This window comes from Rutidosis leptorrhynchoides, chromosome 11, assembly GCF_046630445.1.
Source record: "Rutidosis leptorrhynchoides isolate AG116_Rl617_1_P2 chromosome 11, CSIRO_AGI_Rlap_v1, whole genome shotgun sequence".
NCBI lineage: Eukaryota > Viridiplantae > Streptophyta > Magnoliopsida > Asterales > Asteraceae > Rutidosis > Rutidosis leptorrhynchoides.
Window position 1 is genome coordinate 407,976,720 of NC_092343.1, and position 18,091 is coordinate 407,994,810.

An 18,091-nucleotide genomic window follows, 5' to 3' on the forward strand; every position below is an offset into this window, starting at 1 on the left:
TATTATTATTATTATTATTATTATTATTATTATTATTATTATCATTAGTATTATTATTATTAATCAAATACACCTTTTATTTATTATTATTAATATTATTTTACCAAATAAATATTTGTGATATAAAAATATATATTTAAATACATATGACATAACTATAGTAATCTTTTTATAATAAATACTAATTATGTATCTAAAGTAAATAGAATAAAAATAGTTAATTAAGTTATTAATGAAACATATAATTTATTAACATGATAAAAAAAATGTATAAATTGTTCGATTACAATTATGTATATTAATATATATATATATATATATATATATATATATATATATATATATATATATATATATATATATATATATATATATATATATATATATATATATATATATATATATATATATGAAATAGGTTCGTGAATCCGAGGCCAACCCTGCATTGTTCAGTTCCGTCATATGAATATTTTTACTACAAAATATTGGAGGTGAGTTCATTTGCTCCCTTTTTTACTCATTACATTTTTGAGCTGAGAATACATGCAAATGCTTTATTAACTGTTTTACAATATTTATATGCGTGAGTTTCATTAATCCCTTTTTAAATGCTTTTGCAATATATATTTTTGGGACTGAGATTACATGCGTTGCTTTTATAAACGCTTTACGAAATAGACACAAGTAATCGAAACTACATTCTATGGTTGGATTATCTAATCGAATATGCCCTTTTTATTAAGTCTGGTAATCTAAGAATTAGGGAACAGACACCCTAATTGACGCGAACTCTAAAGATAGATCTATCGGGCCCAACAAGCCCCATCCAAAGTACCGGATGCTTTAGTACTTCGAAATTTATATCATGTCCGAAGGAGGATCCCGGAATGATGGGGATATTCTTATATGCATATTGTGAATGTCGGTTACCAGGTGTTCAATCCATATGAATGATATTTTTGTCTCTATGCATGGGACGTATGTTTATGAGAAATGGAAATATGAAATCTTGTGGTCTATTAAAATGATGGAAATGTTTATTTATGTTAAATTAATGAACTCACCAACCTTTTGGTTGACACTTAAAAGCATGTTTATTCTCAGGTATGAAAGAAACCTTCCGCTGTGCATTAGCTCATTCTAAAGACATTATTTGGAGTCGATCATCGTAATGGAACCAATTGTTGGTGACTTCGTCCAGATGGATTAGGACGGGTCCTTTCACCAGAAGCATCAAATGCAAAACCCAAAGAAATGTATTCGATTAAATTACAAAGATCTTTATATGGGTTAAAACAATCGGGACATATGTGGTATAACCGATTAAGTGATTACTTGATAAGCAAAGGGTATACAAATAACCTTACTTGTCCTTGTGTTTTCATTAAGAAAACAACATCCGGATATGTGATCATAGCTGTTTATGTTGATGATCTTAACATCATAGGTACAAATAAAGAGATCCATGAAGCCATTCAACTTCTAAAGAAAGAATTTGAAATGAAAGATCTTGGAAAAACCAAGTATTGCCTTGGTTTACAAATTGAGCATATGCCTAATGGTTTACTTGTACATCAAACAACATATACTGAAAAGATTCTGAAACGTTTCAATATGGACAAGGCAAAACCATTAAGTACTCCTATGGTTGTTAGATCACTCAATGTTGAAACTGATCCATTTCGTCCATGTGAAGATCATGAAGATATTCTTGGACCAGAAGTACCATATCTTAGTGCAATTGGAGCTCTTATGTATCTTACAAATTGTACAAGACCTGACATTTCTTTTGCAGTTAATTTGTTGGCAAGGTTCAGCTCTGCTCCTACCAAAAGACACTGGAATGGGATCAAACACATATTTCGATACCTTCGAGGAACTACTGATTTAGGATTATTTAATTCTAACGAATCAAAACAAGATTTGGTTGGTTATGCTGATGCAGGTTATTTATCTGATCCATATAAAGCTAAATCTCAAACTGGATATGTATTTCTAAATGGAGGTACTGCAATATCATGGCGTTCTCAAAAACAAACACTTGTTGCTACATCATCAAATCATGCCGAAGTGATTGCATTACATGAAGCTACTCGGGAATGTTTTTGGTTGAGATCAATGACACAAATCATTACTGATTCTTGTGGACTAGAACGCGATAAAAGTCCAACAATTATCTATGAAGATAATGCAGCTTGCATAGCACAGATGAAAGAAGGGTATATCAAAAGTGACCGAACCAAACACATACCTCCTAGATTCTTCTCATACACTCAAAATCTCATTAGGGACAACGAGATTGAAATGAGATATGTTCAATCCAGCAAAAACTCTGCTGATCTTTTCACGAAAGCACTTCCAACTGCTATTTTCAGAACACACGTTCATAACATTGGTATGAGACATGTTCAAAAGATGTAACAACTGAAGCGATGTCTACTTGAGGTGGAGTCAACTCCATGCTGCACTCTTTTTCCCTTAGTTAAAGTTTTTTTCCCACTGGGTTTTCTTTAGCAAGGTTTTTAACGAGGCAGTAACTTATAGTTGATCTTCAACAAACAAAATTGCTATCTAAGGGGGAGTGTTATAATATATAAATATATATATAAATGGATAGTCAATTATTGATACACAAAAGTAATATTATTGTATTACCTAAACTTGTAATATTTTTGCTATAAATAGCCATGAATGCAAGCATTAAACTTGCACCATTTTCTCACACTTACAAAGTGTTTCTTTCTTTCTCTCCATTATCATCTTTGTTCTTACACTTCATTATTAGCATTCTTAATCAAGAATCAAACCATTAAAGGTAGTTATAAGCCTACTGAATTATAACATCAAGAATCAAATCACTAAAGGTAGTTATAAGCCTACTAAATTATAACATTCTTCTGCTTTTAAAAAAAAAAAAAAAAAAAAAAGGGCTACGACCCTTTAGCTTGGGTACCTCTAAATATCTCTAAAAAGTGAGAAAATAAAAATATAAAAAGTTATGACAAAAATCAAAAGCTGATAATAAATAAACAATAGAACTTAATAAATCAGTCCACTACAACTACACTTTCACCTCCACTATTTGTTGTTCAGCACCAGAATGACAATACCCCTTTTCTTCTTCATCTTCATCTTAATCGTCTCTTTATCCTCCGAATCTCGTCATCTCCCTCATTATCGTATCCGCAATAATAATAATAATAATAATAATAATAATAATAATTATCTGGGTAAACAACAAAAGTACACATACGAGATGCGATATTTTCAACAGACTCTGGATCATTTTAGTTTCCACGATCTCCCAAGTTTTCAGCAACGTTATCTCATCAACACTGATCACTGGGTGGGCCCAAATAGCCCTATTCTTCTTTATTGTGGCAACGAAGGCGATATCGAATGGTTCGCTGTCAACACTGGTTTTGTTTGGGAAATCGCCCCTACTTTTGGTGCCATGATCATCTTCCCAGAAGTAATTTATTTCTATTATTATTTTCATTATCAATTATCAATATCAATTATCAATAAATGTTAAATAAATGGTTGAATATATATATATAACTGATTGTATTGTAGCATCGATATTATGGTGAATCATTGCCATTTGGGAGTCGAGATGAAGCGTATAAGAACGCGTCTACTTTAGCTTATCTAACATCCGAACAAGCGATTGCTGACTTCGCTGTTTTGATAACTGATTTGAAAAGAAATTTGTCTGCACAGGCTTCCCCTGTAATCTTGTTTGGTGGATCCTATGGTGGAAGTAAGAAAAAAAAATTCTTTTTTTTTTTTTTTTTTTCAATTCCCAAATTGTTCAAAAAGGGACCTGTACTTGGTCTCGCGTTCGGAGGGCTTGATTATCCGAGGTTTTACCTTCTATGGGGGACTAGAGGAGCCAATGTGCTAGTTCATAGGATGGTTTCCAAAAAAAAAAAAAAAAAAAAAATCTTGTTTAGTTACGATAATATTAAGGATATTTCTAATGACAACCCTTATCGTTATCATTAATACATTCGGACATGTATAAAATGCTTATACTTTAAAAAAAGTCAACCATTTCCTGAAAATAATATTATAGATTAATAATAATTATGATGATTAGTACTATTATTTATTATTTTTAAGTTATTATCTAAATATATTTTAATAAATTTTATTTGTTGGCTTTTTGTTCTAGTGTTGGCAGCATGGATGAGGATCAAGTATCCTCATATTGCTATAGGTGCACTTGCTTCATCAGCACCAATTCTTCAGTTTGACGATATTGTGCCGTTAGATACTTTCTATGATATTGTCTCTAATGATTTCAGAGTTAGTTAGTGAATCCCTTAATTACACTCTATTTTTTTGGTAAAATATATAATATATATTTTGTGTTGAGTTTGAATGTTTAAGTTTTTGCTATGGTATGGTGTGAAAGAGAGAAAGCACAAGCTGTTTTGAGACTATAAAGAAGTCATGGGGTATAATAACTTCCGAGAGCCAGAAACCAAATGGTCTTGATCGTCTTGCCAAAACTTTTCACTTATGCGGGTTAATATGATCTCTATCTTACAAATACTGCTCCATCCCTGAGTCTCAAGATAACCGACCCATTTTGACTTTTATAGTCTTTCTTTTCAACTTTGACTTCAATTATATATTTTTTTTGGTTATATAATATTTGATGAAAAATATACACATTAAAACACGTTTAAAACCCAGTCCGTTCGTAAATTTCATCAAATATTATATAAAAAACAAAAAATATTTGAAGCCAAAAAGACTTTGGTCAGGTTGACAGTTACTTTGGGACAAAGGCGTATCAGTTATATTCTTTTTCATATATATCATTTGATGATTCTAGATTATTGATTTAAGAGATGTTATCATGGCAGGAAACTAAACAAAAGTGACGATCTTTTTGATTGGTTGGAGTCGGCGTATAGTTTTTTGGCAATGGTAGACTACCCATACCCATCAGACTTTTTAATGCCTTTGCCTGCATACCCAATAAAAGAGGTGAGTACGATTAATATGCACTTTGTGTGCCAAACTCGGTTACATGAATTTCTTGATGTTTTGTTTATGTTTATTAGTTTGAGAAATTGTAAATCAACAGGTATGCAAAGTGATAGACACTTATTTTGATGGAAGTAGCATTTTGGAGCGCATCTTCAAGGGTGTAAGCGTGTATTACAATTATACTGGAGAAACCGAGTGCTTTGATTTGGACGATGATCCGCATGGCATGAGTGGATGGGACTGGCAGGTATATATATGTGCATGTGGTTAAGTTATCAAATTTACCGTTGTTTATTTTGACAATAATAACGATGTAAGCAGGGGTAGAACTTGAACCCAACTACAAATGGCGCGGGTGCACTAATACCTAGTAAATTATTCATTGATAGTGGATAAACACTAATAAAGACCTTTTTTTCTAGTGTACATTTTTTTATAAAAATAAAAATAAAAAATCCAGATGGGGCGGGTGCCCCTACCTGTCTCTACAATGTTCTGCCACTGGACATAAGATAACTTTTCATGTTACAGGCATGCACTGAAATGGTAATGCCAATGTCTAGCAATAGGAACTCGAGTATGTTTTGGGAATGGGATTACAATTTTACCTCCTACGCCAAGAATTGTTGGGATCAATTTCGCGTGATACCTAGGCCCAATTGGATAACTACGGAATATGGTGGACATGTAAGAGTTTTTTTATTTTATTTTTAGCATAGCTTGCGTTGATATAGATTTTTTTATTATTATCAGAATATATATATGTAGTAATATGAAATGTGATTGTGGTTAATTTGGATGTAGAATTACAAGTCTGTCCTGAAAACATTTGGAAGCAACATCATCTTTTCTAACGGTCTCTTAGATCCTTGGAGCGGTGGCAGGTAATTAATTCTGTAGCTACAACACAACATTATTCTAGTAAATTTAAACAAGAATACATGAATTAGAAGGATATACATCCTTTACAAATATGTGTTTTAACGGTTTGTTTTCAATAAAAATAGCAAACTATTATAGCTGAGCTTTTGGGATAAAGATGTGATACATTTTTTTAATGTTGAATCTTACAGTGTTTTGGAGAACATATCAGAAAGCATAGTGGCTCTAGTGACTGAAAAAGGTATTTATTTAAACACACACTTTTCATACATTTTGATTTTTTGATCAATGAACATGTATTGATTATATTAGTATGAATTGAATTGGATGTTTTAGGGGCTCATCACTTGGATTTGCGAGCAGCTACGGCTGATGATCCGGATTGGTTGTTGGAGCAAAGAGCCTCCGAAGTCAAGATCATACAAGGTTGGATTGCTGATTATTACAAGAAAGGGAAAGCAGTTTTTAGTATGTAAAGAGTCAGTCCGTGTATATGATAGAGAACAACCTATGGGATTTCAGCCCAACATCACTCAGGCCCATGATCTAGAAAGATCCTTTTAGAATAAATAGAGATGTAGGGTGAATTGTGAAGGAGTCAGTTATTTTTATGTGTGTTTTAGGTATCGGCTATTGTAGCTTGGGCAAGGAGTAAGCATGCTGCTTCTTCTTGATTAGGCAGAGTGTTCTCCATTATTGGGTTTCTCTGATTTCAGTTTATCATCTTTATCTTTAGTTATCAACTAGTTGTGGAGCTCTCGCTTCGCGCCGGGGCTCCGTTTTGAATGCGAGTTAAAAAAAAGTCTTGATCTATTTTGTAAAAAAGAATTTTTTTCGATATCTAACATTGAAGGGTTGTTCGTTAGAAAGGTTGTTCCTTTTGTGAAAGTTGCTTCTTTTAGCGTACCTTTTTTTTTTTTAAGTTAGTTGATCTATTTTGTAAAAAAGAATGTTTTTTGACATTTTTTGGTAGCATTGAAGGGTTGTTCCTTTTATGAAAGTTGCATATTTTATCGTTGAAAAAAAAAAGGTAGTTGATTTTTTTGTAAAAAGGAATTTTTTTCGACATCTTTGGGTAACATTGAAGGGTTGAATCTTTTACGAAAGTTGCTTCTTTTATCGTTGGAGACAAAAAAAGTGAAATGACGAAAATACTCCTGAGTACTATTGGTGAATATTGGTGAATAGTGCTACATGGTTTTGTCTTTTAAATAGTATAGTAATAGTAATAATAAATAATCAGTTTATTCATCTTTAATTGTTTCTACCATCATTTGTTCATCATCCACCCTCTACTCTTATTTGATTCTTATCAGTATAAAACAAACAAAACTCGTATTCCACGTTTTTGTATGAAGGCATCAAATAAATTTATGAGTCTACCTTTTCAATTCCTAATCATTACTGTCTTTTAAGTATGCAGAAGTTTGGTAACAAATAACTTTAGTTCATCAAATTTCTTGGTTAATGGTACAAATTTGATCACGGCTTTATTTCTTTATATCAGATTCATGATTTGGCTCAGGTAGTATATGCTCTAGATGACTAGATGTTGAGTTTCTATGGTGCAGAGATTATGGTGGTTGACTTTTTTAGGTCAAACATGCTACAAGCACATTATAGAGCAAAAATGCCAAAGGCTCATAGCCATAAGAGTAGTAGCTTCAGAAACATAATAATCCCATGACAAATAAGTTATAAACCTCTGGAAAACATATCCAAACGTCTTAACTATAGTCTAACACCTCAATAGACAAGAAACACAAAGACACGAAAAACACAGACCATTGTCGATTATTATAAAAACACGCTACATAGCAAGTCTATCAATGATTCGATGCCCCTTCCAAATACCTCAATAGCACAGAAAAAAAAAACGGATTCCTCAACATGAACCCATCATCTCACCAAACGCTAATTTCTCACTTGTGACCAGAGTCCGGAGAACCATCTCCGTATGATACAAGTCCTTTCTTAGGAGGAGGGCTTCCAGATGATGATCTTGACCTTGACTTTGAGATGGATTTTGACTTTGACTTGCGGGTCCTACTAGGAGATGGTGAGGGTGAAGACCTCGGTTCATACGGGCTCCTGCTTCGAGACGGTGGAGTTCTACTACGAGGCGGCCTTCTCCTTTCAACAGGCGGTGATGATGGCCTGTAGCGAGATGTCTCAACAGGAGAACGGCTGCGACTGTAACGACGCCGATAGCGGACAGGGCTTCGTGATACACTTGGACTACGGGTCCTACTTCTTCTAGCTCTGTACCTGTATATGAAATAAAAATATATATATAATAAATCAAAATGTAATTTTTTATAATTAGTTATCTATTCATATAAAAAAGAGGTTAAGCTGTTTCAGAATACCTTGGTGGACTTCTGTCTCTCAACGGGCTGCGCCGCCTGTAACTAGGGTACCTACATATTAGAATGTAATTAGAATAAATTGTTTAATATCTATAATCTGAAGGTTGAAAAGCCAAGCCACTAAGATATATATTGGAAGCTCATTTATATAATATTTCTACTGTTTTCAGCCATTACCCAACCCATCTATTTGCATGATCGTCTACATTTAAATTTAAAAAAAAACAATTAAAAAGAAATGTTCAAAAAAAGAAACTGTTACCTGTCACGGTCACTCCTGCCATACCGATAAGATCGAACAGGAGAACGATCAGGAGAATGATATCTACGTGCATAAGAATATCGGTTACTAAAACCCCTTCCTCTTCTAATACGTTTCGGTGATCCGTCAGGTGAACCACTTCTCGATAAACTCCTTCCACGTTCACCACCTAAAGGGGACCCACCTCTACGACCACCACCAACAGGACTCCTGGAATAACTCCGTCGACTACCCCTTAACGGTGCTCTAACAGGACTTCGGCTCGGACTTCTCCTCAACGGGACCCGACCCGAGCTTCGGCTTAAGCTTCGTTTAGAGGATCTGAGTGGACTTCGGCTGTAACTTCTTCTAGAAGATCTAACGGGACTTCGGCTAGCCGACTTTTGAGGTGGTGATGGTGTGGGAGTCCTGCTAACACTGATAGGAACTCGTGATCGGACCGGGATTGGGCTTATGCTGCGTTCACTTCTAATTGGGCTTGGGCTGCGGCTAGGAGGCCTGCTGACACTTGGACTCCTGCTCAAATCGCGCCTGGAGCTCGCACTAGGGCTGATGCTCATGCTCTTGCTTAAGGCCCTTTGAGGACTTTTGATTCTAATTATGCATAACAAATATTAGAAAAAGATATGAATTTAATGAGTGAAACAGTAGTTTTTTTTAAGATTTATAAAGTGAAATTAGACCTTGAATTGAGTGGATAGTCATCGACTACATTGGGTCTATCAGATACCTTTACCAAATCAACACCGTTGCTTGGCCTATCGCCGTTTACCTTAGGATATTCACTTTCTTCCCTTTCATGCGTATCATATGCACCTCCGTTTTTATGACCAAGAGAAGCGTCTTCAACTTCAGCTGAAGCAGAGTTATTTCCATCTAGATATGTTTGAACGCAAAAAAAAATAATAATAAATAAATCTTAATAACTATCATCTAGTGTAGCCAAAAGTATATACTGAGTGTAGGTTTTTATACCACCCAACACACAAATACAGATCCATAAAAACTAGATAAAAAGAGCAAAGTGTAAGGTGTTGTTTGTTTTTAAGATGTTTTTGTCTGAAGATCTACAGACCATGTTTGTAAAGAAGATGTGGTCTAAAGGTTTGTATGTTGAATGAAGACTGTTGTTTTTATGTCTGCAAAATAACTTTATCATGTCTGCAGCACTTAGAAGCACATTTTTAAGTCTGTGAGATTGCAGACTATATAAAGACATAATTTTATCTTATATCTTCAGAAAAACAAACAGTCTGCAATAAAAACGTGTGCGCGAGCGTGCACACATAAGACATAATAAGGTCTGCAAACCGAAAAACAAACAACACCTAAATGTTATAGTATGCCATAGCAATAAAACATTGTCATCATACCAGCCATTTTCGCCGAATTATTATGCTTCCGGTTAGGCTTTTTAACATCACCGTGATCTTCAGATTCACTTTCACTCGCACCCACGCTGACATGTTCAGACGTCCTGAATTTAATACAAGAAAGACAAAAAGTATTACCACCTAAAACTAACAGTAAATAAAAAACATGAAATGCAAATACAAAGCAAAAAGGAGTTTATTATCCCAACCTTTTTGATCGACGTTTAGACTTCTTATCACGCTTCCTGCGTTTTCTCTCACGTCTCTTGTCCCTTCTTTTACGCCTGTGTCGATCTTTTCTAGATGATTTCTTCTTTCTCTTACGCCTATCATCACTTGAAGAACTGAGATCAGATGATGAAGATGATGATGATTCGGATAAGTCAGAATCACTATCTGAGTCAGATGAATCTGACTCAGTGTCTGAAGAACTATCTGATTCACTTGATGAATAATATCTTTTTCTCTTCTTCCTTCGATCTTTTGACGATTTTTTGCGCTTTCCCTTTTTCACTACTTCATGGCTGTGTACCTCATTTGAAACATCTTTGCCCATTTTCTTGCTTGCTACTTTCTTATCTATATGAATATTAAGATAAATAACAACTTACAAAAAAATAAACAGACAAGTTACATACAACAATTAAGACAAAATTACACAGATAGTCCCTGTGGTTTGTCGAAATTTGCAGAGATAGTCCTTTTACTTTTTTACACGGGTAGTCCTTGTGGTTTGGAATTTTTGGTGGATAGTCCCTAGACCTGACAATCGTTAACTTTTTTCGTTATGTCAACACTCGTGCAGAGCACGTGAGGGCTTTTTAGTCGTTTCAGTTTTTACACAATTGGGATATTCAAACTGAAATGACTAAAAGCCTTCACGTGCTCTGCACGAGTGTTATCTTAACGAAAAAAACTAACGACCGTCAGGTCTAGGGACTATCCACGCAAAAAATGAAAACCACAGGGACTACCGGTGCATAAAGTGGTTTAGGGACTATCTTCGCAAATTTGGACAAACAACAGGAACTATCCGCATAATTTTGTCCAACAATTAATAAAGAACATTAATTAATGTAATCTCAAACTAAACAAAAAACAGTTAATCCATCATACCAGAACTCTGATTTTCGCTCTCGTTTAATTCACCACAATATATGATCTTCACAGTTACAGTAGGTCTTCCGTCTTCATCACCCGCATTTTCAATCTTTTTCAGTACATCAACGCCTTGCACAAGCTTTCCAAAAACAATATATTTCCTATTCAAGAAAAACCATTTAGAATCAAACAGTTGATATATAGTGCTGAATAGCTGTATGAGAATAAGAATTAATCTGTAACTCAATATACTACCATACCTATCAAGATGCCGATTAGCAGCAAAGGTCAAGTTAAACAAAGAGCCACGTATATCACGATCTGCAACTGCCATTGTTAGAAGCCCGGGTGAATCATGTTTTAGCTTGGAAGATTCATCTGAAATGTCATAACCAATCATTATTTTATTGTCAGTCAACATTGAAATAAATGGCTGACACCTTAACTTGAGAACATATTAAAAAGAAAACAATTGCTAATCCCGGATGCCATGATAGACCAATTGCAAAATGCCCCTGGTGCTAATTCAATCAAAACCTGGAGTAGCAGATAGAGCATTATAAAAGTGTGTTATACAACTAAGAAGAATATTGTCTAAGCCCCTGTTCATTTAAAGTGTGTCAGAGAGCAGTTATGTGCATAATTGTTCATAACCATATACTATATTATATCCACTTACCATGGATTTTAAACCAATCTAGAAACAAAGACAAAACAATATTAGTACACCCACCATTTCAAGACAATTAAAATTGTCCAATTTCATATTAAGTGGAGCTCCCATGCAGCGAGAATACGACCAATGTCAGCCACAACCTTCACAGGCAATGCAAAGGAAAAAAAAACCCATTTTCTTTCAAAATACAAGTGGCGTATTGTAAATATACAAATAAATATAGAATTTTGTGTGAAACAGAGATTAACACTTATTAGTTTGATATATTTGACCATACACTTATGAAACAGTTACAGAAGATATCATCAACTACCTAGACCACACCATGACCATCATAACTAAACAAATACCACAATGTTTTTAACAGAGTGACTTCTCTCTCACCTGGAAACTTCCCTCCATATATGCTCTCTCCATAACTTCCTGCAAGTAAATAGAAGTAGTTGATGAATCAGACTTAAGTGATATAGCTTAATTAAACTGAAAGTGATGAAATTATGACTATATACCACAGTTGTAAAAAACCTTGATTACTCCCGATTACCCCTTTTTAAGAACACACCGATCCGATTCGAAAATCATTTAATTAATTGGTCAACACCGGTTAATGGGTCAACACTGACTTTGTTGGTCAAAGCCATAACTGGTCAACATTTTAACATGAATTTGAACTAGAATTTTAGAGTTTTTGACCAAATGAACAATTATGTTTATGTTTTTAGACAATTATGTTAATGTTAAAGTTTATGTTTTTCTTCTATATTTAGACTTATAATTTTGAAATTTATTATTTGAATGTATAAAAAGTCCAATCCGATTAATCCCCAAACAGCGAATTTTGCAACCTTGCTATATACACAACGGGCAAATGGTACATATCAAAATTACAACAGTGGAGGCATTTCAAGCAGAAATAAACTAAAGAGTTTAGTGGTAGAATGTACATACCATCACGTTTATGAAAATCCCCACCCTGCAAAACATATACCAGCCATTAGTTTACTATTATTAATTATGAACATTTATAACTCATTGCACAAAGCTGTTTTTTTAAAGAAAGATTAGCAACGGAATTTGTGACGATATATAACCAAATAAGTACAACCTTAAAACTACATCACAAGAAAAGCAGTTGTAACCATCAACCCTGTATCCTACATCGTAAACAAGGATAGCTGACTAATATAGTCAGACCATCACGAATAAACGCTGAGCTGGACGGAACTAAGTAGTAAAAACAGACAAACCTGAGCCATGGATCCTTTGATTATGCGGTGGAAAAAAGACCCCTTGTAGTGTAGAGGCTTTCCAGTTTTCTGGCTATTCCCTTTTTCTCCTGCAAATGAATTAAGCATTCAGTATCATATAATAAGTTTATAAGTTTATACTAAACGATACCAACTACTAAGCAAATGATAATTGATTAGCTGTTAAATAGCAGATGAAATAAAGGCAGCCCAAACTTGTCTTCCCGAATTGTGCACTCATTAAGCTTCTATGCTTAAATAAGCACCTTGGTCAGCACATCCACCATCAAATGATTTCCAAAACCAATGCCTACTAAGTATTATAAATAAAGATCTTATCTTCATCTCATAAACTGTAAATGGGTCAATTAAGCATATAAAAATGCACTAAGGGAAAACTCTACACATTAAAATGATTTAGAAAACCTTTTCAAGTTTCAAGTACAATGCAATACTTTTTAAGTAATTTATTATGATGTAATATAACAGAAAGATCGAAGAAGTTTCAGGACACAATTACCAACTACAGTGAACATATTACCAGTACAGAGTGCGCGAAAATTTTCGGCAGTCTTGGGAACAGTATCTGAAAAGAGCTGCAAAACAACAGGTAACAGTATGAGTTCCTCACGTTTATAATAAGTACCGTAGACATTTTTAGCATTATATTTTATTTGTACCACATGCAACGCGTGTATACTAGTGAAACATAACTACATACTATAAAAACTGAGAACCAAAGAAAATATCTTTTAAGTCGAAGGTAAGAAAACACCTCAAAAACCATTCTTTGAATAGGATCTCCATCTATAGACACGTCCAAGTATACAAACGGATTCTTCTTGCTCATCTTTTTTTGTATCTGAAAATCTGTCAATCCAGCATTCCCCAAGCACTCAGTCTTTATATTATTCAAAGAGAAAAAGTCTGGTTAGTAGTTTCAAATATCAAGAAAACGGAATACGTCATCATATATTAAACATCCTTACAAAAATGCTAAGTTTAAAATGGTTATATATCAATACTTCAATAGTTATTATAGAAAAAGATAGTCCCCAATTCATAAAACAATTCCTTATCTGTTTTTCTAGATATATTTACTACTCTATTAAGATCAAACACCAATATGATTAGCTTTTTTCTCCTATATACTGCAACACAAAAACCTAACACACATAGTTATCATTAGCTTTGTGATATTGCACTTAAGGCATAAGGACACATAAAAACATTCATCTTCACATGAAATTTATATCACATGTGATAATTCAACCTTAATCTTTTTTAGCATAATCACCAATCTGACCAATGACCAACCACAATACTTCATTTCATCTTTTTACATTACATCCACTTTTTAAACTTGAATTGTGTATATTCCTAGAGGACATATCACATACTTAGGTGTACCAAATACTAATACAGCAATCAAGTGACCTAAACTGCAACATACAAATATATTATATGCATACATATACACATATACATGCCATTATGTTATCATATCACCAACATACAATTACATAGACATCAAAGGAACCTGCACACACCATAACCCCAATTAATTACAACATCACATACACAATCAAAAGTCCACTTTCCAACGAAATTATATCAATCAATTTATATTAAATTAATTTACAGAGTTATAAAGAAACAGTACAAAGACTCCATGCATTTAACGGAAATTAAATCAAGTTGGCTAGTGAAATAGCATATTGTTAATTAACTAATTACTTCAATAAAAACCCTAACCCTAAATTAATCGCAGATATACAGACAGATAGACAGATTAGATAGAGCTATAGAGATATATACCAGATTATAAAACGATGAAGACAATAAAATTGGAATTTACAAATTGATTAATGTGTGTTGCTCCTCTACCACAGGAAACCACAAATCGATGTGAGAGAGAGAGAGAGACAATGAGAGTGAAAACCTAAAAACTTATTAAAAGGCAGCGGAACCTAGCTCCTTCTATTATCAATGAGCTGAAATTACATAATTAGCCTTTAGTGTTAAATAACCATTAACCAAATACCAAGGGTGTTCAATATTTATTTACTTTTTACCTTTTTACTAGTGTTGACGGGTGAACTCTCGTCTCTTTTTTCGGGTCCGTTCGTACCAGCTAACTCGCTTTCTCTTTAAACAGGTCAAAAGTTAGAAGATTTAAATGTGACCTTTTCCTTTGTTGGAGTTAATCGATTAAGTGTCCCACATTATAAATAAAACATGAACAAATGTATGTATATAAGTTTATGAGAACCTCCTTCTACCACCAATTGGTTTTAGAGTACTCTGAAACTCATAAGATTATATGTTGTACATATTTGTGGACCTGAAATGATCCTACGCGTGAAATCAGAGCGGGGATGCACGGTTGTAATCACTGTGGCAATGTGGGTTCATTAAAAGTTCAATTTGAGTTGAGTCTAAACAATCTTGAGTCTGAGTTTGAAAATATTTTGAAGAACGTTTATAAAAAAAAATCGAACTTCTTATATCGAGCTCGAACAAGTTAACGAGTCTAAACGAATCTTCGTTTATATATTAATTATTAAATTATTATTATTATTATAAATAATATAATAGTTAATTATACAATATAGCTATAATTATTATATATAAATGAGTTGAACAAGCTTGTATGGTCAAACGAGTCGAGCCAGAGCTATTCGAATGTAAAACAAGTCAAACATGAGCTCGACTCTCATTTACACTCTTAGTATTAATCCATCCGCTTGCAAAATCAAACTCGAGCACATGATGCACGATTCTTTTTTTTTTTTTTTAGAACATCATGCTAGGAGTTATTGACGGCGTCCAAAAGTCATATCCTAATCACGTGTCAAGAGTAAACCATAGGTTAACTGTCCATAAGGCATAATTGTATTAACGTACGGATCATCAACCTTTTAAAAGATTGTGTGAATATTTATAAAATAAAATTTGAGTATATGTAATAAAAAGATGAGTAAAAACTAAAGAGTAAAATTGGAAAGTAAAAAAAAATAAAAAATAATATCTTAGAACAATAAGAGTATATTATTTCTAACAATAATTCAGTTACCATTCAACCACCTGCTGATTTATTATATGCTAAACACTATATTTATATACGTTTAAAGTGTTGAAACGACAAAAAGAAAATACGGGTACGACAACAAAATGATCCCTTATAGTATATCTATAATTTTATTATTTTATAATTTAATAAATTCATTAAGTTGAGCAAAATAAAAAGTACTACAGATGAGAGCATTCGATGTCAATATCACCGTTCAAAAGAAAAATACTTTCATACATAATTAAAAAGTACTACAATGCTTATTAAAGAGGTTAAATGTCTAAAAAATTATAATAATATTATAATTTCTCTAAATAATAATAGAAATGGTTAAGGCTACCAAATAGTTTTATACTTTTATTTTTTTTTCTAATATAGACTATATTCCCAGAAAAATACAAGTATAAGTCACATACTTTCAAAAAGTATTCTAACGTAGACTATTGATGAGTGTTACCCACCTGTGCAGTCTATGAAGTATAGTAAAGTAACACCATTTTTATTCCAATTTTACTATTTTATTTTATAATTCAAATTAAATTCTACATTCCTTGCAAAATAACATAAATAATCCTTCATTTCATCACTTCCTTGGTTAACCATCAAAAGCACCTGCAGGTCTTTAACATTTCATTAATCACTTATGGGAAGACACATGTTCCATGAGCTGCATCAACACAAACTCAAATCAGTTTAAAAACAAATCCACATTATGCTGTTGTGTCAAATATGATTACAGGTCAAAAGGCAAAATGATGATGTAACTTACAAGGATCATCGACAGCAGGAGCGGCGTAATCGATATCACATTCACCATTAGTATTATAGTTTAGATTAATAACGTAAGACGCGTGATCTAGCAAAGTATTTGGCCATTTGGGTCATAGCACGAACCCCATTGTTGAATCTCCTTGCAATCGAGTTGCCCACATAAACGATCAATAGTTTCTTGCAACAGTGAGTCCGAATTTTCACTTTGAGCTACACACCATGTTTTTTCCTATAGTAACGTCAAAAAGAAAACAAAAAACCTTAAGATGAACAATTCGATGAATATCATCTGAAATTTATGTATTAATGAATGAATAACTGTAGCATTTTACTTCCGCATTATTGGAGCACACAATGAAGCACAAGAAAAAGAGACCAAGAAAGCTCAAACATAAGGTTACTTTTGTCATGGTTTTATCAAGTGTTTTGTATATGTTCGTTTTGATTTGATTATATACACGTATAATGTGAATGTGATGATTTGAAGAATTAAATTTCTAAGTGAAAGAATTCAAATATCAAAGTACTTTTATTAATATTTGAAGTAAATGACTGAAGCAATTGGTGTGAACGTAATCTGCTTAGATGCTAATGTTGTTACAAGTACTATACATATAACAACAACAAAACTTAATACCACATAAGTGAAGCTACGAGTACTATATATATATATATATATGTTGTTTAATTTGTAAGGAGGTGACTCATAATCATGTGTTGCAATGAGAAATTGTTTAAAGCAATATATAGGGTTGTTGTATATATATTTAAAAAATATTTTTGTAGTTTATAATTACAATAAACATAATATATAAATAAATATTCAAGCTGCATAACGCTCGTAAAACCAGACTAGTATATCAGAACCATAATGAACACAAATATTCAAGCTGCAAATGTAGGGATAATCTTGTATGAATTGTATTGTCGTCACATCACTGTTAGATAAGTTCAAAGGCATCGTATGACGTATCTGCTATAAGATATGAGAGTAAGTGAATTTAGTAATGAAGTATGGAAGTGTTCCTTGAGTAACACTACCGATTCTAGTATACGGAAAACGTGGGCTGATACCGAGGAGTTGTACGAGGGAAACACCCGATGTCGAAGAAATAGAAATCAGTAATCATCCGCACCAGGTGGTGATTCAGCGAGATGTTGAAAAGAAATCTGAAAAAGAGCGCATGGATGGGCCCGTGGAGAAACCGAAACAAAGAAAATTTGTAATGTGGTGCATGTGAAACCGGATACTTACCAAAAGAAATACCCAAACCACGTAACACCATCTGTGATGACCCGGAAATTTCGACTTGTTTTGAACCAAACTCTTGAT

The 18,091-nt window shown here is 33.3% G+C and overlaps 2 protein-coding genes across 7 annotated transcripts; one reads left to right on the forward strand and one right to left on the reverse strand.

Moving 5' to 3' along the window:
• The first annotated feature begins 3,072 nt into the window (after nt 1-3,072).
• Nucleotides 3,073-6,609, forward strand: LOC139876815 (uncharacterized). The gene is made up of 10 exons (XM_071864183.1): nt 3,073-3,472; nt 3,577-3,763; nt 4,178-4,311; nt 4,421-4,533; nt 4,878-5,001; nt 5,102-5,251; nt 5,536-5,691; nt 5,809-5,888; nt 6,078-6,127; nt 6,223-6,609. The coding sequence occupies exons 1-10, from the start codon at nt 3,101-3,103 to the stop codon at nt 6,360-6,362; spliced, it is 1,506 nt and encodes a 501-aa protein (XP_071720284.1). The 5' UTR covers nt 3,073-3,100; the 3' UTR covers nt 6,363-6,609.
• A 940-nt stretch (nt 6,610-7,549) lies between these two features.
• LOC139877260 (uncharacterized) lies at nt 7,550-14,849 on the reverse strand. Of its 6 annotated transcripts, none has more exons than XM_071864669.1 (14): nt 14,733-14,849; nt 13,690-13,815; nt 13,456-13,510; nt 12,915-13,003; nt 12,616-12,640; nt 12,052-12,090; nt 11,252-11,369; nt 11,007-11,152; nt 10,100-10,469; nt 9,891-9,994; nt 9,201-9,393; nt 8,518-9,111; nt 8,256-8,306; nt 7,550-8,154 (listed from the first exon to the last, which is right to left on the reverse strand). In XM_071864669.1, the coding sequence occupies exons 2-14, from the start codon at nt 13,762-13,764 to the stop codon at nt 7,809-7,811; spliced, it is 2,205 nt and encodes a 734-aa protein (XP_071720770.1). In that variant the 5' UTR covers nt 13,765-13,815; nt 14,733-14,849; the 3' UTR covers nt 7,550-7,808. The 6 variants fall into 6 exon arrangements, with proteins under 6 accessions (XP_071720770.1, XP_071720771.1, XP_071720775.1 ...); XM_071864670.1 differs by having other exon boundaries at nt 13,690-13,784; nt 14,733-14,832; XM_071864674.1 differs by lacking the exons at nt 13,690-13,815; nt 14,733-14,849 and adding an exon at nt 12,773-12,821 and having other exon boundaries at nt 13,456-13,488.
• Between the last annotated feature and the right edge of the window lie 3,242 nt (nt 14,850-18,091).